Source organism: Pisolithus orientalis, assembly GCF_024613125.1.
Source record: "Pisolithus orientalis strain OTSU chromosome Unknown F5J12scaffold_5, whole genome shotgun sequence".
Taxonomy (NCBI): domain Eukaryota; kingdom Fungi; phylum Basidiomycota; class Agaricomycetes; order Boletales; family Pisolithaceae; genus Pisolithus; species Pisolithus orientalis.
Window position 1 is genome coordinate 213,195 of NW_026260786.1, and position 26,260 is coordinate 239,454.

The 26,260-nt window shown below is 50.5% G+C and overlaps 12 protein-coding genes across 12 annotated transcripts; 7 read left to right on the top strand and 5 right to left on the bottom strand.

Annotated features, from left to right (window-relative positions):
• Positions 1-148: 148 nt before the first annotated feature.
• F5J12DRAFT_440614 (RNA polymerase) lies at positions 149-1,365 on the bottom strand. The gene is made up of 6 exons (XM_051739431.1): positions 1,160-1,365; positions 1,026-1,108; positions 872-976; positions 737-818; positions 537-676; positions 149-485 (listed from the first exon to the last, which is right to left on the bottom strand). Exons 1-6 carry the CDS (start codon positions 1,226-1,228, stop codon positions 341-343), a joined length of 624 nt encoding a protein of 207 aa, XP_051602918.1. The 5' UTR covers positions 1,229-1,365; the 3' UTR covers positions 149-340.
• Positions 1,283-2,652, top strand: F5J12DRAFT_919481 (WD40-repeat-containing domain protein; the record flags this gene model as incomplete). The annotated part of the gene is made up of 4 exons (XM_051749245.1): positions 1,283-1,354; positions 1,414-1,604; positions 1,661-2,531; positions 2,581-2,652. 4 exons carry the CDS (start codon positions 1,283-1,285, stop codon positions 2,650-2,652), a joined length of 1,206 nt encoding a protein of 401 aa, XP_051602919.1.
• A 48-nt stretch (positions 2,653-2,700) lies between these two features.
• F5J12DRAFT_964272 (aspartic peptidase A1) lies at positions 2,701-4,573 on the bottom strand (the record flags this gene model as incomplete). The annotated part of the gene is given in 8 exon segments (XM_051749977.1): positions 2,701-2,884; positions 2,935-3,465; positions 3,520-3,750; positions 3,803-3,846; positions 3,902-3,993; positions 4,047-4,389; positions 4,409-4,442; positions 4,505-4,573. The coding sequence occupies 8 exon segments, from the start codon at positions 4,571-4,573 to the stop codon at positions 2,798-2,800; spliced, it is 1,431 nt and encodes a 476-aa protein (XP_051602920.1). The 3' UTR covers positions 2,701-2,797.
• A 687-nt stretch (positions 4,574-5,260) lies between these two features.
• Positions 5,261-6,366, bottom strand: F5J12DRAFT_715577 (ClpP/crotonase-like domain-containing protein; the record flags this gene model as incomplete). The annotated part of the gene is made up of 5 exons (XM_051740963.1): positions 5,261-5,605; positions 5,689-5,810; positions 5,863-5,904; positions 5,958-6,233; positions 6,288-6,366. 5 exons carry the CDS (start codon positions 6,364-6,366, stop codon positions 5,261-5,263), a joined length of 864 nt encoding a protein of 287 aa, XP_051602921.1.
• A 1,026-nt stretch (positions 6,367-7,392) lies between these two features.
• F5J12DRAFT_889492 (uncharacterized protein) lies at positions 7,393-8,234 on the top strand (the record flags this gene model as incomplete). Its single annotated transcript, XM_051747336.1, has 4 exons — positions 7,393-7,475; positions 7,535-7,568; positions 7,620-7,819; positions 7,868-8,234. 4 exons carry the CDS (start codon positions 7,393-7,395, stop codon positions 8,232-8,234), a joined length of 684 nt encoding a protein of 227 aa, XP_051602922.1.
• A 99-nt stretch (positions 8,235-8,333) lies between these two features.
• On the top strand, positions 8,334-9,766 carry F5J12DRAFT_440475 (uncharacterized protein). The gene is made up of 8 exons (XM_051739430.1): positions 8,334-8,568; positions 8,629-8,697; positions 8,750-8,874; positions 8,925-8,998; positions 9,047-9,053; positions 9,106-9,150; positions 9,206-9,285; positions 9,336-9,766. Exons 1-8 carry the CDS (start codon positions 8,499-8,501, stop codon positions 9,622-9,624), a joined length of 759 nt encoding a protein of 252 aa, XP_051602923.1. The 5' UTR covers positions 8,334-8,498; the 3' UTR covers positions 9,625-9,766.
• F5J12DRAFT_440826 (uncharacterized protein) lies at positions 9,665-10,430 on the bottom strand. The gene is made up of 4 exons (XM_051739432.1): positions 10,216-10,430; positions 9,948-10,117; positions 9,869-9,892; positions 9,665-9,788 (listed from the first exon to the last, which is right to left on the bottom strand). The coding sequence occupies exons 1-4, from the start codon at positions 10,247-10,249 to the stop codon at positions 9,705-9,707; spliced, it is 312 nt and encodes a 103-aa protein (XP_051602924.1). The 5' UTR covers positions 10,250-10,430; the 3' UTR covers positions 9,665-9,704.
• A 1,188-nt stretch (positions 10,431-11,618) lies between these two features.
• F5J12DRAFT_809221 (putative phosphoglycerate mutase family protein) lies at positions 11,619-12,360 on the top strand. Its single transcript, XM_051744735.1, has 5 exons — positions 11,619-11,715; positions 11,771-11,827; positions 11,884-11,957; positions 12,015-12,100; positions 12,156-12,360. The coding sequence occupies exons 1-5, from the start codon at positions 11,659-11,661 to the stop codon at positions 12,206-12,208; spliced, it is 327 nt and encodes a 108-aa protein (XP_051602925.1). The 5' UTR covers positions 11,619-11,658; the 3' UTR covers positions 12,209-12,360.
• A 766-nt stretch (positions 12,361-13,126) lies between these two features.
• Positions 13,127-14,168, top strand: F5J12DRAFT_809232 (cipC protein). The gene is made up of 6 exons (XM_051744736.1): positions 13,127-13,258; positions 13,317-13,376; positions 13,435-13,508; positions 13,572-13,657; positions 13,712-13,833; positions 13,886-14,168. The coding sequence occupies exons 1-5, from the start codon at positions 13,223-13,225 to the stop codon at positions 13,753-13,755; spliced, it is 300 nt and encodes a 99-aa protein (XP_051602926.1). The 5' UTR covers positions 13,127-13,222; the 3' UTR covers positions 13,756-13,833; positions 13,886-14,168.
• Positions 14,169-14,643: 475 nt separating this feature from the next.
• Positions 14,644-15,864, top strand: F5J12DRAFT_441069 (uncharacterized protein). Its single transcript, XM_051739433.1, has 7 exons — positions 14,644-14,707; positions 14,776-14,815; positions 14,865-14,914; positions 14,972-15,046; positions 15,119-15,192; positions 15,249-15,334; positions 15,397-15,864. The coding sequence occupies exons 3-7, from the start codon at positions 14,870-14,872 to the stop codon at positions 15,429-15,431; spliced, it is 315 nt and encodes a 104-aa protein (XP_051602927.1). The 5' UTR covers positions 14,644-14,707; positions 14,776-14,815; positions 14,865-14,869; the 3' UTR covers positions 15,432-15,864.
• Positions 15,865-16,658: 794 nt separating this feature from the next.
• Positions 16,659-18,556, bottom strand: F5J12DRAFT_715368 (kinase-like domain-containing protein; the record flags this gene model as incomplete). The annotated part of the gene is made up of 8 exons (XM_051740947.1): positions 16,659-16,805; positions 16,853-17,121; positions 17,175-17,316; positions 17,368-17,468; positions 17,521-17,687; positions 17,743-17,923; positions 17,975-18,053; positions 18,128-18,556. 8 exons carry the CDS (start codon positions 18,554-18,556, stop codon positions 16,659-16,661), a joined length of 1,515 nt encoding a protein of 504 aa, XP_051602928.1.
• Positions 18,557-19,269: 713 nt separating this feature from the next.
• Positions 19,270-25,450, top strand: F5J12DRAFT_903815 (uncharacterized protein; the record flags this gene model as incomplete). The annotated part of the gene is made up of 17 exons (XM_051748457.1): positions 19,270-19,446; positions 19,566-19,851; positions 20,155-20,363; positions 20,425-20,757; positions 20,819-21,208; positions 21,264-21,588; positions 21,643-21,786; positions 21,861-22,340; positions 22,371-22,409; positions 22,437-22,774; positions 22,796-23,346; positions 23,430-23,438; positions 23,464-23,577; positions 23,790-23,853; positions 23,930-24,427; positions 24,497-24,774; positions 24,823-25,450. 17 exons carry the CDS (start codon positions 19,270-19,272, stop codon positions 25,448-25,450), a joined length of 4,863 nt encoding a protein of 1,620 aa, XP_051602929.1.
• Between the last annotated feature and the right edge of the window lie 810 nt (positions 25,451-26,260).

Here is a 26,260-nt window from a genome sequence, read left to right on the forward strand (position 1 = left end):
AATTCCACTTGCCTTATGTCTCTACTAGACAATCTGGTAGGGACTGAACTGGCGTCTTCGCGAGCGTAGAACTACTCCATAACTGTGACATTACTATGTTGTAAAGCCGGACATGTAATTTTTGAACCGAGACAAACAACTGACCTGAGGCGCAGATCCGAAACCTAGAAAGAAAGTGGGTCATGTGCCTAGTAGTTCCCGCGCCAAGGACAACCGATTTGGTTTGGTAAATACGCAGGTTAACACCTACTAGTCATCCAGCGTGCGTCGCTGGAATACATTTGGCGGCTGTACAAGCAAGCCTTGCAAAATGAAAGAAGCGGGAGCGAATACGCAGCATTCAGAAACATATCCGATAACTAGCATAACGGCCACTAGTCTCGCTGGGACGTGTGATTTTCACAACTTGGCCGCGACGGAGACCGTAGTAACGTGCAACTGGATCCGCGAGCTGAATGCGGGGAAGTTGTGTCTCCTTCAGGCGGCTAAACAGTGGTTGTCAGCCCCTCAGAGAGTACTAAAGTGCTAATGCGTACTATTTTTCGAGTAGTTGCTTTTTCTGTTCCGGCGAGAGGACTTCGTGACGGGGTACGAGGGTGTGGTGGGTAATATTAACAAGTAGGTCGGCCTCGGAAAACTCCTCTAGGCGATATTGAGCAGACATCGCTGCAATGACCTACCATTGGTAGATCAGTCTGTCGGATTAGCGAGGCGTTCCGACTCTAAAACTACTCACCTTTCGTGCAGAAGGGGTCATGTTTCCAGGGAAGATAATAATACCCCTCATAATAGATTTTTCTTCTAGGATACCAACCAACCTGGAAAAAGAGTGTTATCTATCCGAGCATGAGGGGGTCGCATCGTCGGTCACCTTCGCATGGTCTTCACGCCAACACTTCGTTCGTCGGAGAAGAAGACGAAGATTTGGTCTGCGGGGTTCTCTCGCGAATTTGTGAAAAAGTTGAGTTGATTTCGGCTGTGCATCGTCGGCCTCAAGGATCCTGATCAAACCAAGCAGGACGTACTCGACTACCCCTCCGTTATTCGTGTAGTGAGCACGGAAAGTTACAAGGTCCATGTGTATTTCATCGTCTGACACTTGGTACCCCTGTCAAAAGAGTCGTATACTTTGGCATGCGAGGATTAGATTTCTACTTACCCTGTCCTTGACGAGTTCGTGTATCGTCCTGTTAACTTTCCATAGTCTTGCTGTCTCGTCTTCCGCCATCGTCGTCTGCAGTGCAAAAGCGTGTATTCAAACTCAGACACTCGACCAAGCACGATGCCACCAGCGACGACGACTGCCAACGGAAACAATGCACCGTCGACAATTCCTCTCTCCAATGCGTTGATGGTAGGGACTACCCTTATTACCCGTCCCAGTGTCAGCGTGTGACCTCCGACGCAATACAGACTAAATTGAAGCCAGCAAAGGTGTTCAAGAATGCCGTCGAACCGACGCCACCACCGACACCAGGAAGCAGCTCGAGGGCGAATGCTGGTCCTCGACATGTCACTTCCATCACCTTCGATGACAGAGGAGATCAAGTGCTGACCGCCTCTGAGGATGAAACTTTCCGGCTATATAGCTGTAAATCTGGCAAGTAAGTCATCGTCATCGACGTTACCGCTCCTTTCATGTGTTGACACGCCAGTGCAGACATCTAAAAACGCTTTACTCCAAGAAGTATGGTGTTGATCTCCCGCGTTTCACCCACAAAAATACGACGGTGATACATGCGTCGACGAAGGAGGATGACACGATACGCTACCACTCCTTGCATGACAACAAGTACTTGCAATATTTCAAGGGCCACAAACAGCGAGTCATTTCATTGGAAATGTCTCCCGTAGACGACGGGTTCATGTCCGGTTCGATGGACAAGACCGTGCGATTATGGGACCTACGTGTACCTACGTGCCGAGGGCTCCTAAACCTTCCGTCATCGCCGGTGGTAGCCTACGATACATCCGGTCTCGTCTTCGCAGTAGGCGTCAACCGATATTCTCGAATTCTGCTGTATGATCAGGCCAACTATGACAAGGCGCCATTTCTTACCATCACACTGGAGGACCCTACGCTCGCTCTGGTCAGCTATCCCCCTCGACCTATTTATATGACATCGCTTGCATTCTCCTCCAATGGGAAGTATCTCCTTGTGGGTTGCTCCGGTGACGCACACTACATACTCGACGCATTTGAGGGACATCTACTCGCTAAACTCGAAGGCTTTGTGGGCTTGGAGAGACGTCGGCTTGACGCACCGCCAAGCATCGACCCAGTTAAAGGAAACAGCGGCGAGGAGGTCTCATGGACTCCAGATAGTAAATATGTCGTCGGGGGGAGTCTCGATGGTCGAATAGCAGTGTGGGACGTGCAAAACCTACCCGTTCGGACGGGTGTAGTGGATCTGAAGTCGCCACCTACACGCATCCAACCCTTGACAACTCTCGATGGACATTCAGGCCCTGCCCGATGTGCGAAGTTTAACCCCCGATTGGCGATGATGGTCACTGCCGGGACAGAGCTGGTACGGATCAATCCTAAGTGATTAGATTGTTGGCTAACATCCGATATAGGCATTTTGGTTACCAGACCAATCTGCGGATAATGAGGAGATTGCCAAGGAATTATTGAAGAAGAAATCCTGACCGCTTTCGGTGATAATACAACACCCATTCGATATATTTGTGGTACGCGAGCATCATAACTACAGTAATAAATTCAACTGCTCTAGAAATACGCTATTTGTGCTAGGCCCGCCCAGCCAGTGTCTGACTCTATCGTCATATTACATCAAGGTGCCGAGAGCTTCGCCAGCGAAATTGAGTTATTGCCAACATCAGTAGAAAAGTATGCGTTTTTCAAGAACACGTCTCCGACCTACGCATTACGTGAGTGCGATTGAGATGGGTAACCTGAAAGAAACTTACCAGCCACTGGGTTGCTGCTCCGATTTGCTGGGGCTGGATTCCAGCGACGCAATCGCCTGTCGGATTGTTAGGTTGGACAGGAAGAATGAGTAGGTCGCTCGGATTGATGGCAAACGAGGATCCTCCAAATGCGAACGCAAGGCTGGAATTGGAAGTGCAGGGAAGAGTGCATTGTTGCGAGTCGCATGTTCCGCCAAGACCTTGCATGAGCTGCTGCGCGTCAGCCGGTGGAATTACCATCACGGTAGTGCCTGTGTCAAGAATCGCAGTGCGTCCTGTTAAACCACTGTCTGCTCCGTTGATGGAGACTGCATCGATAGCGCCCTCCCAGAAACCCTGCTGATTGACGTTCGGAATGGTAACGAGGGTGTTGGCAACGAATTTGGAAGAGTCCAGTCCTCCGAAGGTGACTTCCCCGTCGTTGAGTTGATCAGAGAGACGAGAAATCTTGAATGAAGTTATTGCAGCCGGGATTAAACCATTTGAAGCAAGGGATTCCACTGGTGTAGAGACGTTCTGCTGAGACAAAGTCTAAGGTGGAAAGATTCATTGCATGTAAGGTTGTCCAGAGATTCGTAGACATACTGATTGTGCCAGACCCATGAGGCCATCGAACGGCACGGAAGAGCTCGAAAACTGGGGTGACTCGACCGACGCAACACCGAACGTGTGATTATTCAAGCTCAGGCCTGCGATGCTAACTTGATCTTGGCAGAGAGTTCCCGCCACGGCCCCGGAACCATACATGACTTGGAATTGCGAATTGCTCGACACGAAGGAGGAAGAGCTTTGTGGACCAAGGAATGTGTGATTGCCCTTATGGTCCCATCAGCAAATATATCCCCAATCAATGTCGACTGGGACTCACACAACTACCACCCGTCGAAGACTGACAGTTCTCGCTCCCAATCCCTGACAATTACTCAACAAACAAACGACAAAAAGTCTCATTCACTGGCACACTCACAGAAATCAGCACTTCCAGAGTCCATCAGAATTTTGAAATCCTGCGCAGGTGTCCCGACCTGGATTGTTGCAATATATGCTACATCGTTGGCCCTGTTTGTCTTTTGGTCAGTGACCAGTCTCATGCAATTCCGTATACAGCATACTCAATGGCCAATCCCAGAGAATTATTGGTCGTAGGGGGGTTAGCAGACGTCAAACCACCATTCTCAGCTGCTTGGATATCGAGAGGTGAGATTCCGGTACTATTTCCAGGGGCAGTTGCATTCCCCGGTGCAGTAGCGTTACCAGAAAGGGTGGTACCGTTGTTGATGGAACCCTTGCTGGGCTGCTTTCCGTGGCCCTGCGTTGCTGCCAAACCCAACCGAGTATTCCCGGCATTGAAGCTCGAGCCTGGCGAAGCCAAACTCGGTGCCGGTCGACCATCAAGAATGTATAGCCTTTTATGAAGTTCAGAACGGAGTTGATGTTCTGAAGGCTCTTGACGGCCTAGTCATGCGGGCAAGACGTTTAGAAGCATGGTTTATGTATTGCTGCATAAGCTATACAATGATCAAACAAGTAAGGGTCAGGGGGCTCCCCGAACGCAATACAGAAAACAGACCATTTGCGGATGAGTATCTTTGGGTACATTTTGGACTCGCTTAAGGGGCAGAGTGATGAGTTGTGGCATAGGAAGGACGGGCTGGCGCCGGGCCTGCTGAGGAATGACAACTCCCAGTACACAATCCAAGAAACACGCGACCAGGATAAAGGCTGGTGTCAAGAACTTCATACTGATGTGTTATGTGGTCAACGTTAACGAGAGAGGCGCGGTGCACTCAATACACCACCAAGAAAACAAGGATAGAAACGATTCCAGCGAAGGGAAGGGAACGACAACGAGGGCGCCAGGCCTTGTGAGGGGAGAGGAAGAGGAGGGTGACAGTTATGCAGGAGCCTGCGCACCTGTCAAGCGATTTGTTATATATACCGATCACAATTGCCTTTGTCTTTGCAGCGTTGCTCTAGCATGGGAAACGGTGAATGACATAAGCATACATGTGACGATGGATTCCACAGAAACCACACCCTTGGCAACGGGCAAAGCTGACAATGCACGCCCCGCCGGTATGGCCATTGATAAAAAGGCACGAAGGACTCGGGGAATGGAGTGATTTGAACATGCTTCCAAGGAACCAAGTTTGCAAACACAATGCTGCGCATTGCATAAATACTATTTTACACACAGAGGTCATCCGGGACCAATACAGTTGAACAACAAGTGCATCGGCCGCTATTCCTACATCAGTGTTGGGTGAGATGGTCTACGTGATGTCTAAATCACTCACACAGATGGGGTATGCGAAGTTGCACCCGACTACAGCCTCGCTGTTGGTAGCATCGAATGTGTTCGCGCGTCCAAACGGACAGTCTCCAAACAGTCCCTATAAAGGAAGGCTTTGATGGAACCCCAGACACCCTGTTTGGGCAGCACTGAAACCTCCTTGGCGAGTTTCATAGCTTCCTGCAAAACGTTCTCTGTCCCAAGTTCGGCCCCTGTACCTTCACAAGTTGCTAGTCGGTCCACGAGTCCAGCTGCCAGCGCTTCTGAGGGTGTGAATCTGTGTCCTTCCAAAGCAATGCGTCTTCGAACAGATGGATCAGAAACCTTGGTGTTCAAGATAGCAGCAAATGACAGAGGCCATGGTGCACCGAAATGAATCTGTGATGAGCTATCTTTGAGCTTCTGGACACCAGGCATGGCGGTGTATGACAAAGCTAGACCGCCCGTAGTCATGGACTGACCTCGTTCATACACATCCACGCACGTCTTCTGCTTCCATCAGTCATTATTCGGTAATCACAAGAAAGGGCGAGCATCATTCCCGCTGCGAAGCAGTGGCCGTTAATAGCGGCGATCGTCGGAACTGTGTGCAGACGTCAGAACAAACCGCAGCCTGATGGTATGAGACGATTCACTTGGAAAAGTCATCAAGCGAGCAATGAGCGGATTCGCAGTTTCTGAAAGACAAGAGCTGAACCAATGGGACAAAGGAGACGGTATCATGCCTTACCATTGAAGAAAGCCGGGTTGCCCTTCACGCTCTCGTACTCAAAACCGTTGCTGAAAAACTTGTCCTGACTTCGCTTCCCTATTATTATAAGAGCGCCTTCTCCACTGTCTCTGCCGGAGCTATCCTTGCTTCGCGTAGTCGGGGAAGAGCCTCTGTTAAAATTCCAGTGCTCTTCGACAAGGTCCAAGGCGGGCCGGATAGCATCATCGATCATTCGCTTGGTGAGACGTGAGTCCTCTCCGTTGTGGAGTTCGATTATCCACAGGCCATCGTGTGCTGTGATAAATGGCGTTTCAACAGCGACAATATGGACACGAAACGTTCCCTTACGATATGATATAGTGACAAGCGGCTCGGTGGACGGAAGAGAAGCAGGGAATCGCAGAGGGGTTTGACTGCTCGACGACATACTTGACCTGGTGGACAGGGATCTAAATAGACAGCCTACGATGGCCTTCGTCGGGGATACGTAGGATCATCACAACAAATGAGACGAGCGTTCCTTTCATCGAGAAGCATGTGAATTAGTGGCGGCAGTTGGCCGGTTGGCCGGTAGTAAATAAGACCTCTTCATGTCAGTCAACCGTTCGCAATTTCGCATCTCCTCGCCTCGATAGTGGGGGATTAACGTCGCCCTCTGTTGAACATTCCAAAAAGACTTACTATGGACAACAATGCCTTTGTTTATTCGTTCACTAAGCGAAGGACAAGGACTTGGCTCAGGCACTTAATAGAAAGTTATCTCGATTGGATAATACAGAAGATGGATGCGAAGATTAGATGAGTGTAAAATTATGGGACCTATGAGAAGATAGGGGCGACTAGCGAGCGAGAACAGTATAACAAGATAAAGGAAAGCCGGACACCGACATAAGAACTCTCCCCAATGGCAACCAGCCAGGAGAACAGACGAGCCGTGCCAGAGATAACCCAGTATTAGCCCGAGGTGCATGGTCATGGACTGAATATGCTATTTCAAGTGCTCCACAACTTTGTCACATGGTCGATCGGAATTTATTTGATGTTTGTAATGTTCTGTACTGCCGCCCCGGGTGACCGAAACCCTAAGTCCTGTCATATCGAGTGGCAGTATCAAGAACTCGAGCACTGGTTATCCGTGTAAACCTCGCAGTCATAGATTCTTCCACGTTCGATCGACACGTTGACATTGACATCTTTCCGTCTGGTTCTGGCACCACACCTGCAATCGATCTATGTTGGGATTGGCCATGCGGCTACCAACATTGGGAGCGTCGAGGCCCATCCGGTGTTTTTGGTCGCCTTTCGGCTGTCCAAAAATTATCGACTCCAAGGAAGGCATTCCTTAGGGGCACGTGCCTACAGCGTGTGTCGAGTGTTATTACCGTTGAAGTGGCCTCGTACTCACCTCCATTGCGGTCCCCACTGACACCACTTCGCATCCCTCGGCTATCCGATGGCAATTTTTCAAAACCTGGTGTCCAATTTCAAGAATGCTTTTATTACAGCGAAAGTTGCGGAAAATGATTTCGTAATATTGTGAGTGGTGAGACATCTCTTCATCTTCCTTCAGGGCAAGGGCTGAACGTCGCCTGCAGCGTGGTAGGACCAACAGGATCAGGCAAGAGCTGGGTAACACTGCGACTTTCCTATACGCGATCTTTTTCCCTGACCAGTGGTTAGTTCACCAAGGAATTGTGTAAGAATGATGAAATCCAAGTTGGGGAGAGGGGTCAACATCCCCGCACCAAGTATGTGCAGGCGTTGAGGTGCAACTTCAAGAACGATTTAAACAACATCATAGTTGTTGACACGCCATCGTTCCATACCGAGCTCGAGGGTTTCGATGCTGAAAAGGTCACAACTGATTGGATAAAGTCAAGGTAATCTCAGCGAGTGCATCTTGAACCCTCATTCAAATACCGCTACAGATTTACCAAAGAATGTCGTGGTTCTGGCATTCTCTTTCTCCACCCACTTGCCAGGGATCCAACACACCACGACATGTTGATGGTGCGACATCTGGAGACGTTCTCGGCGACCTTCCCCAATGGGTTCGCAGAACCATCGTGCGTTTATGTGGTGCCGACCAAAGAACCAGCCTCTATCCTTAAAGATGAGAAGGTGAACCAGCAGCTGGAGAAGCTGAAAAGCACAGTGGTGGCTTTGGAGAACAATAGTAACGGGAAATGGCGTGTGTCGATGTTCGATAAAGTGTTCAAAGGCCGACCGGAGACGGCGTGGGAGGTAGTACAGTTGCTTCTGAGAGAAATCGAGCTTACATCTGTTCGGAGATAGGGGCTGCTTAGTCGACCTTAGGTAGTGTTTTTGCTGTCACTTTATATGGTTACCCGCCTACGCCAACGTAATGGGAGCTCAGGTTTCTCAGCCTCAAGCTGGCTCCAGCAAGGGCAAGACTTGAAGGTACAGCACTGTAATTGAAGACGGGTGAATGGAAAAAAAAGAACTCCCCGACCGAAGGGTCACGTGACATCCTTGTAGGGGACACGTTGGCCGTAAAAGTTGCCTACACACTGCTACGGTTTAACTTTTGGCTACGACATGCGTCTATCGACTCTTCTCGCCCGCAGTTTCTGTTTGGCTGCTACGTTGGTGTCCTTCATTGCAGTAGGTGAGCACTTTTTGCGGGAAACCTTCCGACTTCCTCCGGAGTTGACGAATCATGTGCTAGCAAATGCCGACTCGGAGGAGCCTGAAGTTTCGGTTGTTGCAACTTTTCCGGAAAGCAACCCTTTTAGCCGTATGTTTCGCATTGCTTGGCGAGGGGGTGTAGTATAACTGGAGTGTTACAGAGGTCGTGAATGGTGAACGCAATCAAATCTTCCTTGCCATCGAGAACAAGAGCGATCGGAATGTAACCTTGCAATCCATCGGTGGTTCCTTCCATCACCCAGAAACCGGTACGCTTGTGAAGAATGTGCGTCAGTTTTAATGCAGCTCCCTTCCTGTTTGACTAGTAATTCATAGACGACCTCCCTCGCATATGGTGTTCCTTTATTTGAAGGCGCAAAACTACAAATCCCCTACGCGTTCCACTCAGAGTACGTATCTTAGTACTGTACGCTCATGTCCGACTGATTGCGGCTTAGGTTCAAGGTCTGCCGAGTTTGGTATCTTTTGCAACGTATCAACCTGATTCGATGCTCAGACAGGGGACTTGAGACTCACTATCTGGTTGGACCATATAACTGAGGTTCGTAATTTGGTTTTGGTTACTTGTTTCATGGTCCATTGTTGTCATCATCTAGGGCGAAAAGTATCGTGTTATTGCTTATGATTCCATTGTCACCATTGTCGAACCCGAAGTATCATGGTTTGACTTCAAGCTGTCAGTTCTTCCCCACTCTTGCTTGCGGTTTGATGTTCAATCAACTATAGCATTTCTACATACCTTATTGTCGCGGCTATGCTCGGCGGGGGTTCATACTATGCCTACCTCACATACGTTCCTGTACCCAAGGTCAAGAATCCCAAACGCCGACAAGAGGGAACTACACCCGCTGCTACATCGACCGGCACTAGCACAGGTGGATACGACGAGGATTGGATACCCGTACATCACCTCAAGAAGCCCAAAGCTAAGAAAGTTGCTGTTGGTAGTGGTGAGGAACCCAGTGCAGGGGAAACCAGTGGCACTGAGGGCAGGAAGAGGAAGACAAGAAAATAAACCATTAGCCTAGAGCCAGACTAGAACCACTTGTCACATGTAGCTACCATCGTCTCATAAACTAATAGGGTGTTTTGACATTAGTGGAGATGGTGAACAAGCAATTTAAACACGCTCGCTGTACCCGTCAGATCGGAGGACGTGGAGCTGTGAGCTGAAATGACCTAGTAGAGATGGTTGACAAGTGGTGAAGTGAATCGTCTAGCTTTTCGTTGCAATATCGCTGCCATGGATACCCTCACACCTCGATCTTCTTATACCCCTTGACCTAACCCACTCACCGTTTAGAGAGAAGAACAGCGAAGGGTGGAGAAAGTACGCACTCTGTTTTCCTGAAGCATTTGGATATACTTGTCTGCTAGCCACCTGCAATTCTCGAGGTGGTTAACGCCCTCGTATCGGTGACACTTGGCGAGTTCATCCCGGACAAGGCGAGTTTCCATAGCTTTCACCCAGGACTCTCTGAGGTGGTGCTCGCGCTCTTGTATCTTGGCTACGGGTAGAGTCGGAATTAGCCAGTTGGAAACAGAGGGTAGTGGGGACTCGAATATTGGGTTTCTTATAGTAGACAACCTGAGAACAGATACATACCTTTGAGGAGCTCTACCGTGTCTGTCATGGTCATTGTTGACGTTGTAGAAGTAAAGCGTATTTGTGCTTCGTTTCAAATGCTGTCAGCTCAACTTGTCAACGACTTTAACTTGACTTCTGTTCGCGTCGCGAACTTCGGACTTGGACTAGAGTCACTGGTGTAATAGATTTCTGAGCGACCTCGAACGTTACTCTACACCCAGCTCGGGGTACAATGACTCTGCTTTTGGGACCACCCCACCTCTCAGTTAACCATACGTCTTGAATGGAGCTCCTTCGCCCTTTTCTCCTCCTTCATTTGTCGATAGATGTACACGATAGTGCAGATGATGATGGCTAACACCAAGGTTGATGCCAAACTCATGACAGAGTCGACGAGTTTCTGAAGTTCGGGCTTCAATTGCTCGACGATCCTGTCTTCGTCCACGCCGAGAAATGACATTTTCGAGCACACAGATTCTGGAGGCACGAAAGTTGGGTGCTGGATGAGCTCGGTCACCTCAGTAATACCCAAGAGTCGTACCAAATAGGCCTCTTCCTTGTTCGCCTTTAACAAGGTTAGGAAACTATTGGTTTGGAGTTCAGGACGCCGTGCTAATTTGGGGGGCCTGCCACAGAAGCACTGCCTTGTGCCCACCTGTCTGGCGTCCGTTGCCTCGTTGGAGAGCCAAACCATCCAGTCCAATGAGGCAGGATCTTTGACAGCAACTGGACGGCGTATGCACCCTCACAACAAGGTGATCCTCGTTACCTTTGGAACTCCCATCATTGCCATAGCATTTGCGGGAAGTCGTACGATCCCAGCAACTCGGCTACCCTTTTTCTCTATTCCACAGGCTCGAGCATATTAGCATGGATACGATGACGGTCTATATGATACATCAATAAGTACTGCCATCGATTGGTCGATATGATCTTCCAAAGCAGTTGTGCGGGCTTCCGAAGGGTGATCATCGGCGCGGTCTTCGTTGACCAAACTTCCAGCGGGATCCGATGGCAACACGTACCATCTTCGTTTCCTTCCCCAAAAAGTCACCCGCTGTGGGACCCCCTTACCCCTTGATGAGCACCTCTCACGCCATATCACCAGCGCACGTGTGTATCACACCAAAATAAACTGCATAGACTGTGCCGGTCCCCGAAGGAATAGAATCATCATCTGGATTTTTGGGGCTCAGCTGACTGATAATCTAGAGCGAACTCGGTCCAATCAAATCAGGACTCCAGATAAGACCCAATCGTGGAACAATCTAAACAAAAATGAGACAGGGCATCATGTCAAGTGCGGACTAGTTTCGACAGCGGTTGGCAACTGCCAGGGGTCTCGATATGATTGTTACGTTCGGGATTCGGATGGTTTACCCCCCTTCGAGGTATATAAACCTTTGAAAGGTCTCTCTTGACGGTCATAACTCACGCCTCCTCATATTCAGCTGAACAATCATGGGTTTATTCGACGCCTTCTCTTCGGACTCCTCCAACGAATATAACGGTCTTGAAGTAAGGACGTCGTCATCCCCATTCCACTTCCAAACGGCTAACGGTGTGGTTGAAGAGTCATCATGAGGCCAGTGTTTCCCACGAACTCATCGCCGGCGCAGCCGCGTACGAGGTGGGCGTTTACACCTTGGGTGTTTCACGATGGGGAATAACGAGTAAACTCTGCAGGCCGCCAAAGCATATGAGAACCACGTGGCTGAGAATGGACGGCCCGACAACCACGCGAAGGCTAAAGAAATCTTGTACGACGAGGAATATTCTCCACCCCACCTAAAGTACTGACAATGGTAACTTTCCAGGGCCGGTTTCGCTGGCGCTTTCATTGACCGTGAGGTCGAAACCAAGGGCTTGGACTTCGTCGATAGGCAGAGGGCCAAACACCATGGTAACTGATATCTATTTCATCGGTATTCCTTGGTTACTGACTACAAGGTTTATAGCCAGGGAACAGATTAACGAGAAATTCACCGAGGACGTTTACCAGAATTATTAAGTGTAAATCTATGTCTATTTGATATGTCAACCTTTGCACTCGTGGAGCTTGATAGTCTCGATTCCCGATTGGCCTCATCATTAGGAAGATTGTAATATTATATCTGTATGCCATTGAACGAGTGAACCGAGTATCATCGCACAAAGTGGGGCTGAATATTCGGAATTCCGACATCGAGTGTGGCTCAGGCGCGTTTGCAGTCGTCACGGTACGACGTGATTCACGTGCAATCAGTTGGCACTGGGACGGTTCACCGTTACGCCTTGTTCTTGGAGTTTGGTTCAGTTACTACATATGTGTTCTCGCTGAGAATGCATCCGAACTGACTTCATCCCCAGCAATCAATCTATTTCTAGGTCAGTAATAGATTCGGGATGGGGACGGGGATCTCCGCCACCTCACTCTCCCTCGGCATGTAGTTCAAGCGTCTGCACACAGCTGATACGATTCGCAGATTGAATCGGGTACTTCGCTTCGACTCAGTAAGCACTGTGCTTGTTGGAGGAAGTTGCCGGGAAGTACTCATCAACGTACTCTAGTCCTGTCTCGGACGTTCTTCAGGTGTATGGACCGATACCGGCTCTGTGCTGCGACCGACCGGACGCAGTGCAATTCGTTGGCACTAAATAGTCCACAATGTATGGCCCCACAGAAGCAGTGCTCTGATGGTAGATTGAGCGGAAGTGAGTGAGTGTGCAAACACCGATTGGTTGCTAGTATCAAGATCAGTAGTTTGCGTGTTTCTAGGGTCGTACGGTCTGGTATGGTCATGGTACAATAAATGGAAAGACAAAAAAAGAAAGGTAAGAAAGAACAGGGGGTATGCACAGGTGTCAACCGATGCCGACGTTCGACGTTGCAACAGCCGGATACGGAATCAGGCCTCAGGCCTCAGGTGACTGGGGAAATAAGTTCACACTCACTCAGACTCACTCTCAAAGGTATTTAAGCTCTTCCCTGGCTCTTGCAGGATCTTGATTATTTACTGCATTTACGCTCAAGCACTCTATCATCATGGGTCTCCTCGATTTCTTCCAGAATGATCACGATGTGAGACGCTTTCTACATTAGATCCCCACTTTGTCAACGCTGAATGTGGCGGGTCCAGGACGTGCACAACAACGGTAACTTAACGCACGACGCACTCGCTGGCGCTGTCGCGTACGAGGTAATACCTGCGTTCTGTGTACAGAAGGGTGGTGACAGTACTGACCGATATTTTTCAGGCTGCCAAAGCCTATGAGAACCACCTAGCAGAGAACGGGAAACCCGACGACCACGCCAGGGCTAAAGAGCTCATGTAGGTTCAAGCACTTGACTGTGCATGCTGCATGGCTGCTGACGTTCCCCTGTATTATTGCAGTGCTGGTTTCGTCGGCGCTGCTGCAACACACCTAGCCGAAACTAAGGGCCGTGATGCATACGATAAGTACAAGGTTGAACACGATGGTGACTGATCCTCACCCTGTTGATATCCGGGTGGCTAACTATGAATCATCGCAGCCAAGAAGCGTCTTCACGAACACGTCGACAAGGAATACCAGTGATTTAGCCAACATCATATTACTTGTGTTGTATATCGAGCTGTACATTAGACTGCCACACCTAACTGTGGAACATTTCAACTAAGACAACCTAAACATTGTTGTGCGACACACTTGCACCACGTTGACGTACTCTGGTTAACCTTCGTTGAAGCAAGTTATCTCGTGAAGCGGGATGCGGGGGGATCTGGCGCGATACCAACTTAGCAGGTGACGAAATGAAAGGCTAACTGCCGTGGACATGAACGTCCACGAGATCACTTGCCCTTAGAAGAACTAGCCTAACAGAATATGATAAGCACAGACATTTTTTCTCACAAACGCCAGCAGATTATCGTGGGAGTATGATCGATAAGATCACTGATCCTAGTGGGCCACCGTGCAGGGGACTGTGGACCGTATGTAGTCAAATCAAGTCCGTCTCGGACAAGTACCCACTGTACGTATATGATCGAGCGATGTTTGCGCCAATTGTGATCTTCTAGCCGGCTGCACACCATTCTACATCTTATCGACGCAATCGCATGTCTATACTTGCACATCCCGTTAAGGAGACCGTAAGTGCTACTCCGCTGATCGGGTGCATCGCCCCGAGCTGGGCATGATGCAATTGAGAAAGATACACTGCGAAGGCTTCCCGAGAGTCCGCACCCAAAATAGAGGTTACGGTTAATGAACAGGCCGGAGTCCGGACGGTCCGGCCGCCTGCTTCCCCAAAGTGCTGTGCAAAAACGTTTCGTTATTATGTAATATAATGGTTACATCGCTTACATAGTTTGCGATAAGATCTGATAAGATTTGAACCTCTACCGAGACAAGCAAGCTAAGCAGAAATCAATGACACCTTTCCAACTCAGTGAGTCAAATATGGTATCAAGAAGACAAAACAGAAGGGGGTGTGCAACAAATAGTTGATGGACAGATGTCAAAGCGACATACCAAGGCATAAGTAATAGTAAGTCAGATGCGCGGTAAAGGGGGCCCGCAGTAAAAGGGAGGATCATGTGATAAGTACCGCCCCAGCTTCCCTCCGTGCATATAAATCCCTCTCCCCCTGCCATCCGTGGGTTATACATATATCACATCCTCATTCATCCTAACGAAGTATCAAGCAAATATGGGTCATCATCACGAACACGAGCGCCAATACGACGAATACCAGGTGAGCCTCGCTCTGCCCCCTGATAGTATCTGTATGGTGCTCAAGTCGTGCATCCAGACCTACAGCGCAGAACCTCGAAAGCACGAGGCTAAACTCTCACATGAGCTTATCGCAGGGGCTGCAGCATTCGAGGTACGATTTTACTATGATCGATCTAGTACGATAAACTGGTAACCCGCCGCTTCCTCCTCTATGCGTATGCAGGCCGCTAAAGCGTACGAGGACCACAAGGCAAGGAACGGTGAACCCGACAACCACGCGACAGCCAAGGAGCTCTTGTACGTTTGGGCCGGGTATCATGTAACCTGTTCTTTTGTGCTTACAGCAACATTAGGGCCGGTTTCGCTGGCGCGTTCATCGACCGTGAGGTCGAAACCAAAGGCTTGGACTTCCTCGACAGGCAGAAAGCTAAGAATCACGGTAAGCACTCTCTGAGCTGTACTAGCTTGAATTTTTATTTTTATTTTTAACATCGTTAACAGCTGCACAACAAGTTCACTCGCGTTATGGCTACTGATGGAATTATATCCTGTAATCCAAGTGTGAGATTATATGACCAGATTGTACAAGACTTGAACCGGTCCAATAAATAATATTCATTTGAGCTAGTGCGGTTTCGGGTCGCTTCAAGTGCCGCGGTCAGTACGGTGGTGAAAAGAAGGTTAGCAGTAGATAGTCTGAACGTTGGGATACCTATCCAAGGCCGTTCACTCTCGTTGGCCTTGACATACCCACGTGACATACCCGTTGACGCTGGTCCCAAGGCAATCTGTTCAGCACACATACCTCTTCACAGATGAATAATGTCCTTAACGTCAGCAGCTAGTTGCCGCTGAGTTTACATGTCTTCTAGGGGACATGTGTCGAAACTGCATGAAACAGGGACAGTTCCAGGTAAGTAGGCGGCTTCCATTGGATACATAGTTCCAGATCCAGCTTTTGTGGGTGACAAGTCGCGGGAGTCCCCGTTCGTACCTGTATTAGCCTTGTGACGGCCGCCAGAACCATTTAGGGTAATGTTGTTCAATTTTAAGCCCCACCGGAGTGGTTTGACCCTTCAAAGAGACCCGTCGGCTTTGCGATGCGTTTGGGTAGCGTTCTTTATCTGGGAATAGTCACACAACCACTCCAACTTGAACCGGAGGTACACGTTTCATACATACCTGTTTTACTTCCGGTGCCACACGGGGTACATTAGTGTTCGTTCCGCGCGTCACGGGGGGAGGCGATGGCACACCACTCGTTACTTGTGTGAAATGTATCTTCCCAGGCAAGGCAGTTTCCACGCTGTGGCGACCAGTTATCCCAGTTACCATTATTCTTGCCATGTCCGACCGCCTACGCAGAAAATAGGAGTGGCATATCACAGTGGTAGGAAACAGGCCAAGATGGTCTTGTGTGCAACGTGCACAGGGAATATGTATGTTACTGCTTGAAGAACAATGAGATGAGTAAAAAATTACTGCACTCGCTGGGTAGTGTGGACTGTTGTGGGCAACAAAGGAAGCTAGAATCAGACATAGCGCTGCAACGACGATGCGGATGATTTGGAGTTGTTACAAGGCCCTAGACCGAATATAATAGCACTTCCGACGACATGTAGAAAACGATGGGAGTGAGGGGGGCAACCCGGAGATTAACAAGTAGTGAACAGAATGAGTGTGAGGGCGGGTTGGAGGATGAGAGGAACTGTTCAAAGCGTGATCTACAAACAAGAAATGATAGATAACCTGTGTGATGTGGGCTACAGCTCTTCTGGAATCTGAAGGGAAAAGTATGGGTGGTGGAGAGCATCACGGACTGTTATCCGTTGTGCAGGGTCGAAGGCAAGTAATCGCCGTACAAGGTCCAAGAACTGCCGATTCATATGATCGGTAGGTGGTATAACATCCTGTCTATGCATGAGATCCAGCGTCATCGAGACATCGTAGACATCACCTGGAGGGGTCGTGTGGCACGGACGTCCTTCTTACTTTGTCGTGAAGCCTTGGGCTTGGGCCAGTCTAGTCGTGCGCCCTCCTTAAAGAATTCTGGCTTTGAGCGCGCACCCGCACGAGCGAAGCGCTCAGGCATCTTCCCCATGACCATCTCCATCATGGCCAGATGCTCGAGATTATCATGTGTCTGGTAGAGGGCGACACCAGTGTAGAACTCCACAAGGATGCAACCCAAAGAGTATGCGTCACATGGGTATGACCAGCCCAAGCCTGTGCGCAGGTTTAACAACGCCGCACAAGGACCTATGAAAGAACGCTCATACCAAGAATGATTTCGGGTGCTCGGTAATGCCGCGTTGACACAACTGTGGAGTGGTACTCTTCTTCGAATGTTGCGGAACCGAAATCAATGAGGCGTATGTCAGTAGACTGAAGTATCCGTTTGGTCCGTGGAGGGGCATTGCGCTACGGGCGCGGTTAGTACGTCAGCATACGCATAAGCGATATGATGCGAACCTTGCCAGGCACAGGGACGACTGCGAGTCTATACTCATTATTGACAAGTAAGATGTTCTCAGGTTTCAGGTCGGTATGAATTAGGTGGAGGTCGTGAAGAACTGCACCGAACGACATCAGAAATAGAGACAACGGGAGGTGAGAATGACCCACAAGCCACGCTGCCGAGTAATTGCCGAGCGAAGGATTGTATGTGATGTCGCGGGAAGGGGGCGAATTCGTTCTCTTTCAGAAAGTCATACACGCACATGCCTAAAAGCTCCGATACTAGGCAAATGTGGTTCCGGTGGTCAAACCAATGCAGTAGATGAATGCATTTGCTGACAAAGCGCCGTGAGGAAAGGGCCCATGTAAGCGCTCTGGGAAAAGACGTACTGAACATTTGTGGGATCCTTCTCCTTGAGTTTCTGGAGGACACGGATTTCGATCTTGCTAGCGTCACGATACTTGGGGATAGCACGGATGATTTTAATAGCAACTCTGTTATGGGTCTGGATGTCGACGGCTTCTACAACTTTGCCGAAGGTCCCTTGACCCAAGAGGCGAACGGTGCGATCTGTGGAGCGGGTCAACGGATGAGGATGAAGAGGGGAGAAAGCGAGCCTACATCGGTTATGGATTATGTCATCTGCGACGATGATGTAGTGACCCTCCTTATCGTCACATGGAACAACGCCGTTGGTTGTCTGATGATGGTGCAGATAGACACGAGGATAAGCATCCTAAGAGAAGTTGATGGCTAAGAAATGAGATTACGTACGTCCAGAGCGGCAGGACCGCTGCCGCTTGCCCATGACTTAGTGGAGGGTAGGGCGGCCTGTTGTTGCAGGCCGGGGGCAGGTCTCTTTGTCAGAGTCCCACGAGGATCATCTGCCAGGTCTCGCTTCCTCTTTTTTGGCGCTGGGGCCACTGGGGCGGCAGAAGATGTGCTCGCGGACAGGGCCATTGCCTCTGCGGCGGCGCGGGCTCTAGTTCTGATTGGAGCGGAGTACAAGGGGGGTTGGTAAGAAGCGGAATAAGCGTTGGTGTGGGTTGTTGCGGGAGATATGGTTGATGGGGGTGGAGTATCGTCAATGACGATTACTTCGCGGAGTCGACCTTCGTTGTCTACTTCTTGTACTTCGCTGTAGCTGACTGTATACTGGTGGACTCGCTTTCTCTTGCGAGAGATGACTGGGGGTGTGGGCATGATGGTTGAGTTGGTTGTGAGAGGAGAACTAAGCGATGGGAGATGATATTGGGTGAGGATTGGGGGAGGCAAGTGGGGATGCTGAACGACGACGGCAGCCTGCATCGCTGGTGGTGGTGGTGGGACGAAGGAAAGCAAACGAGATTGAAAGCCAGCACCGTGGCCCTGCTAAAGTAGTCTCAACGGGCCCGCTCAGTTCTGTCAGTCAGATGGCAACACGGGTGAAGTGCTGGTTTGTTGGCTGTTGTTTGGATCCAACACCCTCCCAGCCCTGCCAGCTGTCTCAACGCATTTTCTAATAAGAATTGGGTGCCCTCTTCCCTGCCAGTCCAGCACGGGTCAGCTGGTCCTGCGTCGAGTCCGCGCCATCACAGCGTGACATCCCAATCCGGCGAACAGTGGTCACAGCCTTACATTCCCAACTCTCTGTCATGTGTACAACTCACGACCGTACATGCATACCACCGTGCTCTACTAGGGCACTAGTAAGACATCAGAGACTCAGAGTGGAGTCGCCTAAGTTTGTGGCAGAAAAAACGTTTTTTAGTCCGGAATTGTGACCTGGCACTTTTCCTGTGGGCACGTCACGCTCGGCCGTGACGGAAACAAGCTGAGGCAGTCGCTCGGTGGGGACGTCGACTGCGCCCAGCTCCAAGTCTCAGCTCACAACGGTCAGCGCTTCTCGACGGGGTCCACATTCAAAGCTTCGCAACATGCGAGGTCTGCCATTCCCCACAAATGCTCTCTTCGACCGTGAGACAACCAGCGAAGTAGGAACCCCCGCTAGCCACGTCGACGACATTCCTATCGATCCTGCGCTCGCCGGCACGGCCCTCACCGACACAGCCTTCGAGCGGCACTCAAACGCGCCTCTGTGTGATCCTGCACAGGTAAGATTTGACTCGCACTGTTGCCTTGAAACACGGACGGCGCCGCCGAACGCGTCGCGTTATGGTGCTTAACCAGGCGTTTGAACCGGGCAAAGCGTGCTAATCGTTGCGCTGATCAGCTCCGGTCCGTCATCCCTCACCACGATCCCCGCCCCGTGTGTCGGAGGCACTACTCCCAAGAACCCTCTCAATACGACCAGGGGCCCAGGGGTGATCCATTCGCACCCCAACCATCAGCTACTTATGTCCCGATCCAGGAAGTAATTGCCCAGGCTCCAAAACCACAGAAGAGAAGAAGGAAGCCCAGGAGAGAAGAAGAGTGTGGATTTTGTCAGGGAAACGATTCCAAGAACAAACTAGGAGAACCGGAGTTGATGGTTTCCTGTGACGAGTGTGGGCGAAGCGGTGTGTTTTGTATTGCTTCCCACCCCGATGGCAATGCTAAGCAGATCTCGTCTGTAGGCCACCCCAGCTGCATGGAACTCGCTCGTGTTGCCGACGTGATGAGATCCTACCCTTGGAGATGTATCGAGTGCAAGATATGTGAAGTGTGCCATGAGAAGGGCGACGATGCGAGTGTTTCTCCTTTTGTTCTGTCGTGTTTGCTCATTCTCCGACAGGAGAGAATTCTCTTCTGCGACTTCTGTGATCGAGGTATGACTAACTGTTTGACTACATAGCTTCAATTCTTCGCTGACCATCACACAGGGTGGCACATGGACTGTCTCGACACTCCACTGGACAAAGCACCTCCTGGACAATGGCACTGTCCCGAATGTCCTCCTATCGAGTTTCTCCAACCTCCTGATGCTTCCCTTACCCAATCAGACACGGTTCCCACCGAACCACCTCAATATTTTCATGCCTCCAATCCAAACGACCCCATCTGCGATCTCGAACCCGAGCCTGAAGTCGATGTGGAAGCCGGAGCGGAAGACAGCGCCGAAGCGACCGAGGAAGATGAATCCGAATCCTGAGTCCGAATCTTCCAGTTCCGATTCAGGCTCAGACGAGTCTACCGTGGGCGCTCCGACACCGCGCCGTCCATCGGCTGTCAAGAAGAAGCGTCCGAAGCGCAAGTCAGAGCCAGCGCGTCCGCCAAAACGCATGCGTCTCACCGTGCGCCCTTCTGCACCTCCGCTCGTCGTGCGGCTTCGCATTCCCCCGAAGGGGAAGGGAAAGGATCGCGAAGAAGATCCAGAAAAGAATATATTTGAAGATCTGCTGGTGCCAGCTGAGAGGGACGTTTCGAAGACTGCCATCGAGAGCACGGACAGGACTCGATTTGATAGGAGTAGACTGGCCGCAGACGTGCGTGTTTCGTGGCTCTGAAGATTATTCTACGTGGTAGTTGATGGTTTTCGCTGTATAGGAGAAGCTGGCACCACCTCCCCCTCCAACTTCGGCCACCGACGTGACGGATTCGCCGGTTGCCGGCCCGTCCTCCCGGCCCCTCCGCTCACACACTTTACACCAAATATCCATTCCATCTACTATACCAACGCCCTCGCCCGTCCCCTCCACTCCTAGTCTTCATCCGAATACGCCGGGTTACAATTTCCAAAGTCCGAACACCCCCGCTGGTCACGAGCAAACACCTGTCTTACGTATACGAATCATTCGCTTTGGGCGATATGACATTCATCCCTGGTACGATGCACCGTTTCCCGAGGAGTACGCAAATATTCCAGATGGGCGTCTCTGGATATGCGAGTTTTGCTTGAAGTATATGAGGAGTGGCTTCGCTTTTGGTCGTCATAAGGTGAGGGATCCAGAACTCGCGCAGTGAGGACTAACTCAACTGTCTGCTTTCATAGATGAAGTGCAAAGCTCGACATCCGCCAGGCGACGAGATATACCGCGATGGCCAGGTTTCCATCTTTGAGGTAGATGGACGGAAGAACAAGATATACTGTCAAAATCTCTGTCTTCTGTCAAAAATGTTCCTCGACCACAAATCCCTTTTCTACGATGTTGAACCTTTCCTCTTCTATGTTATGACGGAATTTGATGATATCGGGGCTCGGTTTGTGGGATATTTTAGTAAGGAGAAATGTTCGCCCAAGGACTACAACGTGAGCTGCATCATGACATTGCCCGTGAGGCAGCGCCAAGGATGGGGAGGCTTTCTCATCGACTTCAGTACGTCAACACACGTTCCGCGACATGTTCAATTCATTTAACACCATTGCTTAGGTTACCTGTTGTCGAAAAAGGAACGACGTACCGGTTCCCCAGAAAAGCCTTTATCCGCGCTTGGAGCGCTTGGTTACAAGAACTACTGGACTCTCGCAATAATGCGGTACTTGAAGACGGCTCCTCCCCGGCCCAGTCTTGAAGGTTAGCCGTTTTCTCCGTTGTCCATGGGTTAATTCTCCCTCATACCAGGCATCATTCACTGCTGTCGTCAACAGATATAAGCCGGGCGACCTCCATGACGCTCGAAGACATCTATAACACCCTCGTGCAGCAGGATATGATCACTCAGGCTGCCACTCCTCCGCCAGTTCGTCCTTCGCCAGGGCAGTCGATAAAGTTTCCTCGGGGTCGCAAGAACGGGATTGCTCGACGGCACCTGCAGCGGACGAACACGCAGAAGGAGGAAGAGGGAAGTAAGCAAGGGTCGCCGTTGGTTCTTCCCACGCGTTACGAGATATCGTGGGACCCGGACGTGGTCGATCGATGGCTGGAGAGCTGGGAACAGAAGGGGTATCTGAAGGTCAAACTCGAAAAGCTGAAGTGGACACCGTTCTTCCTAACGAGAACGAAGGCTACTGGGGAGATCTTGCAAAGCGAGATGGGGATCGGCATCGAGGCTCTGAGTGGCGGCGGCGCACCGAAAACGCCAGTTCTGCCATCGGAGAATGGTACCCCTGCAGCAGCAGTAGATGAGAGTAATAACAGGGAGAAGTTGCCCGCTCCAGACCCTGTAGAAGTGGCCGAAGAGAACAGAGCCGCTATTGGTGACGCACTCACTGACGTATCGGAAGCATCCGCGGCACGCCTCTTCGACGACCTGTTGATTGATTCTGTTGCTACGCCGAAGAAGCAGCTGCGGAACAGGGTTAAGGATGATAATAGTACCGCTCGTCTGCCCGACTTGCGCACGCGGTCGAGTATAAAGAGACACGAGGACCACCATCTACCGTCTTTGCGGCATACGCGGTCGAGCCGTCGACTAATAGTTGACGAAGATGATGATGATGGAGACGTACCAAATATCGTTAATGGCAGCCTTGCGGACGACCTCGCCGCTGTTCCTGCCAAGCGACGCGGTGGTCGGTTATCAAGGAAACCCTCCTCATCACCACCTGAACCATGCAACAGAGTAATTGCGGCAACGCCGCAGTCACGGTCGCCGCCACCATCAGCGACATCATGCAAACGCAGGAGGATCGACACGCCTTCTCGTAATGGTTCACTATCACCATCCGAACCTGCATCGGACGAGCGGCGGGCTGACCCATTCATTCATCCCATGAAACCTGTTATTAATCTCACCAATGGCCAATCAAATCAGTCAAATGGAGTTTCCTGGCCCCCGAGTTCTCCTGGACAGCGGTCAGCTACTGATGCTGAGAAGGGTCAAGAGGAGCCTGAGCGTGATTGTTCTCACGCCGACGGCGCGAACGGGTTCTGCGACGACCAGGATGTAAAGACCGAGGACGTCGGCACTCCTCTGACTGGATTGACTTGCCAACAGAGCGCTTCGAGCGACTACACCGTCGTTGTCACCAACCAGGTGAATGGTGGAGGATTGGTTGATAAATCCCCCAATGACATACGGCAATCTACAATGCTTCCGGAGCCATTTCATTCTGTACTCATTGATGGACCCGTTAATTTCGGCGAGGTCCATGATTCCGACCTGGACGCTGAGGGAGACACAGATGACGAGATGTGAATGGGGAGGGGGAGAGGACGTTCCAACGGCATTGTGTACTCATATAGCTCTCTGTAATTATTGTCACATCCATTATTAGGTTACCAGGGTTTTTTTTCTTTCTCTTACTGTAGTCTACATTCTTACGAGATTTCGAATCAAAGGCTGCAGATCGAGGAGCGAACTGGAACGAACGGGCGAGCTGTGTGTTTGTCGGTGTTTGTCCTCAGCTGCCGCGCTGCCACCTGGTGTGTGTGTCTTACGAGCGAGCCACATCGAACGCGAGCGGTTCACGGCTGGTTCACTGCAGTTCGCTGAAGAGAACACAATCCCCGCCCTGGATGGATAATTCGCAAGCACACGGGTAAGCACCTTTCGAAACGTTCGTCATCTCTAGGCCAGTATGAGGGGCGGCGTTCGAGTCGGTGCCACATCTTACGCCCTCTTGCCTGCTGTGTAGTGATCCCAGCATGGCTTTCAGTCACCTTCCACGAGATCCGACGCTTCAAGGCACCATCGGTAATGTGAGCACAGTACCCGGGATTGCACACTAATACCAACTCTCATCGCATCATCCATCATCTCTTCCCTTCACTACAGAGTTTGAACCAGGCACTCGGATCACACCTTACGCCAGGACTGAGCTCGGCACGACCCACATTAATCCACGAAAGTTCGTATAGGCTGACAGACTCACCGCCGACACTCATCGATGCGAACGGGAACGCACGACCCAATCCAGCTGTGACGACGAACTCCCCACACCAAGCCATCCACGATTTTGCAGTTGCGTTAGCCAATAATAATAATAATGCTAGCAATGACGGTAGTTCAACTTCCGCCGCCATCAACGGAGTAAAGCGAAAACACGTTCATGATGGTCCAAACACCCTATCATCATCAAATACCCAAATTGGGAAACGGCGGAGGGATGTCATCGAAGATTTGGGGGGAGATTTCGCCGAAAACGATCCAAACCATGGTTCGAAACATTGGACTGAGGAAGAAAAGACTGAGCTGTTCAAGTGGCTCATGGGGGATGGAGAAGACGAACATTGGAATACCCTTCGCACTGCTAAAAATTCATGCTTTCGCAAGGTAGGCTTCTTCTCTTCAAGTTTTTTCCGCTTCTCGGGGGGTGGAGCAACGTCTTGACATAAGTGACAGTGCGCTGCTGAGGTTTTCGGCGGAAAGAAGACGTATCAAGCACTTAAAGGCTGCTACGAGCGTAATTTTAATTTGTTCAAGTCCATCCATGCTTTTGAAACGTTTCATGGGAGGGCGGGTAACCCTCCGGTGAATGGAGTAAACGAGAGTGACAGGCTGCGGGAGTACGAACGTCGTATACAACTCGCCCGGAAAGGGGGTTGTGACATCGGCAACATCAATGCTCGAACTATCGATCATTGGCATCGAACGGGCTGGTATGACCTGTTCTGCAAGAGGTGAGATTCTTTGGAGTGGTTCCGCGGATGCTGACTGACCTCGTTTAGATGGAATGACGATCCGGCCACCACGCGCCCGTCGGGGAGTCGGCAGAGCGGATCAGGCATTGGGTTACCCATGGGTACCGATGATCTGGATGACGATGACCGCATGTCGGATATGGTGGATGCAACACCGAACCCACCAAGTATACCGGTACAGCCTCTTGCACGTACTTTCACCCATCCTCAATCAATTGGTCCACTCGCATCAGCCATCCCCGACATTATCGTCCCTGAAACACGGCCATCCAGCACGTGTAGTCGAACACTTGCCTCGAATGTAACAGCTATGCAATCACAGGCAGCGGATCCGTCACCTGTTCCTGCTGTTACCGTGCCTCAATCCATGCTAGCTGCTTGTTTGCAACTTCTTCAGGCCCAGGCCCAACACAGCAAGCTAAAGCTGGAGTATTTGCGACGGCGTGAAGAACGGGAAGAGAAAGAGAGTGCGGCCCGACGAGAGATGGAACGGCTGCGGTCGGAGCGTGAACAAGCGGAATGGGAACATAACAAGGAATCTGTCAAGATGAAGCAGCGAGCACAGCTTGCCACTGAACTCTTGAATAATCCCGTAGTCGATGGTTCAGTGCGTCAGGCAGCGGTGGATTACCTCAAGAAACTGTTTTCGGATTGATGAAATACCATACTGATTCAATAGCTTTTCTTACCCCCTTACGTTCTTGTATGCTATTGTCGGGTCTGCTTTTTGTGTTGTACGTCATGCTATCACTGTTTTCATTGTGTTGTTTAGTGTACTTCTCTTGCTAGTAGTAGTCGACACGAATCATATTTACTACTGCTGTAGGCTATTATGGGCTTCCCGCTGTAGTTGTATCCTCACGTTCGGGAAATGACACATGTCTTGTAATTGAGAAGAATGTTGTACACGATGCGAAGGGTGGGCAGACAAGTTGGGTACGCCCCACAACGAATAAAAATTAGTATAGAGTGTGCATCATCGTTCAAAAGTCGTCAACAAGTCACTCTCATAAGTTCATTTCCATCTCTAGTCTCCTAGCCAGTTCCCTGTCTGCCTCTTCGATTTCCCTTCGCCTTGCCTGCTGTCTTCTCCTCTCCAGCTCCTCTTCGTGTGCTTGTTCCCTCCTAGCAACTGCTTCGTCTGCATCCTCCTGACGTCTCCTCTCCCTCGCTAGCCTCTCTTCCCGCTCAGCCTCTTCCTGCGCCTCTCGGGCCATTGCAAGATCGGCCTCTTCCTGTCTGAGACGTTCAGCTTCCTCAGCCTCAAATTGAGCACGGGCAAAGGCTGCGTCGGCAGCTTCTTGTTCAGCGCGTGCTTGAATCCGAGCCAATTCCTTCTGCCATCGACGCTCGGCCTCGGCTTCCTCTTCAAGACGACGCTTGCGCTCTTCCTCTTTCCTAAGTTCTTCTTGGCGTTTCCGCTCCTTTTCCTGCCTTTTCCTTTCCTCTTCCTCACGTTTCAACC

What these genes read in the sequence shown, in the direction of transcription:
- F5J12DRAFT_440614 (XM_051739431.1), bottom strand. Translation starts at nt 1,228, where the DNA reads ATGGCGGAAGACGAGACAGCAAGACTATGGAAAGTTAACAGGACGATA. An exon ending in ACGAACTCGTCAAGGACAGG is followed by an intron (nt 1,109 to 1,159) that starts GTAAGTAGAAAT and finishes CTCTTTTGACAG; the next exon opens with GGGTACCAAGTGTCAGACGA. An exon ending in AATAACGGAGGGGTAGTCGA is followed by an intron (nt 977 to 1,025) that starts GTACGTCCTGCT and finishes GACGATGCACAG; the next exon opens with CCGAAATCAACTCAACTTTT.
- F5J12DRAFT_440475 (XM_051739430.1), top strand. Translation starts at nt 8,499, where the DNA reads ATGCGTCTATCGACTCTTCTCGCCCGCAGTTTCTGTTTGGCTGCTACG. An exon ending in GGTTGGACCATATAACTGAG is followed by an intron (nt 9,151 to 9,205) that starts GTTCGTAATTTG and finishes GTCATCATCTAG; the next exon opens with GGCGAAAAGTATCGTGTTAT. An exon ending in TCATGGTTTGACTTCAAGCT is followed by an intron (nt 9,286 to 9,335) that starts GTCAGTTCTTCC and finishes AATCAACTATAG; the next exon opens with CATTTCTACATACCTTATTG.
- F5J12DRAFT_440826 (XM_051739432.1), bottom strand. Translation starts at nt 10,249, where the DNA reads ATGACCATGACAGACACGGTAGAGCTCCTCAAAG. An exon ending in CACGGTAGAGCTCCTCAAAG is followed by an intron (nt 10,118 to 10,215) that starts GTATGTATCTGT and finishes CTCTACCCGTAG; the next exon opens with CCAAGATACAAGAGCGCGAG. An exon ending in AGGGGTATAAGAAGATCGAG is followed by an intron (nt 9,789 to 9,868) that starts GTGTGAGGGTAT and finishes CATCTCTACTAG; the next exon opens with GTCATTTCAGCTCACAGCTC.
- F5J12DRAFT_809221 (XM_051744735.1), top strand. Translation starts at nt 11,659, where the DNA reads ATGGGTTTATTCGACGCCTTCTCTTCGGACTCCTCCAACGAATATAAC. An exon ending in GCGAAGGCTAAAGAAATCTT is followed by an intron (nt 11,958 to 12,014) that starts GTACGACGAGGA and finishes GTAACTTTCCAG; the next exon opens with GGCCGGTTTCGCTGGCGCTT. An exon ending in GCAGAGGGCCAAACACCATG is followed by an intron (nt 12,101 to 12,155) that starts GTAACTGATATC and finishes CAAGGTTTATAG; the next exon opens with CCAGGGAACAGATTAACGAG.
- F5J12DRAFT_809232 (XM_051744736.1), top strand. Translation starts at nt 13,223, where the DNA reads ATGGGTCTCCTCGATTTCTTCCAGAATGATCACGAT. An exon ending in CTGGCGCTGTCGCGTACGAG is followed by an intron (nt 13,377 to 13,434) that starts GTAATACCTGCG and finishes GATATTTTTCAG; the next exon opens with GCTGCCAAAGCCTATGAGAA. An exon ending in GTACAAGGTTGAACACGATG is followed by an intron (nt 13,658 to 13,711) that starts GTGACTGATCCT and finishes GAATCATCGCAG; the next exon opens with CCAAGAAGCGTCTTCACGAA.
- F5J12DRAFT_441069 (XM_051739433.1), top strand. Translation starts at nt 14,870, where the DNA reads ATGGGTCATCATCACGAACACGAGCGCCAATACGACGAATACCAG. An exon ending in GCGACAGCCAAGGAGCTCTT is followed by an intron (nt 15,193 to 15,248) that starts GTACGTTTGGGC and finishes CAGCAACATTAG; the next exon opens with GGCCGGTTTCGCTGGCGCGT. An exon ending in GCAGAAAGCTAAGAATCACG is followed by an intron (nt 15,335 to 15,396) that starts GTAAGCACTCTC and finishes CATCGTTAACAG; the next exon opens with CTGCACAACAAGTTCACTCG.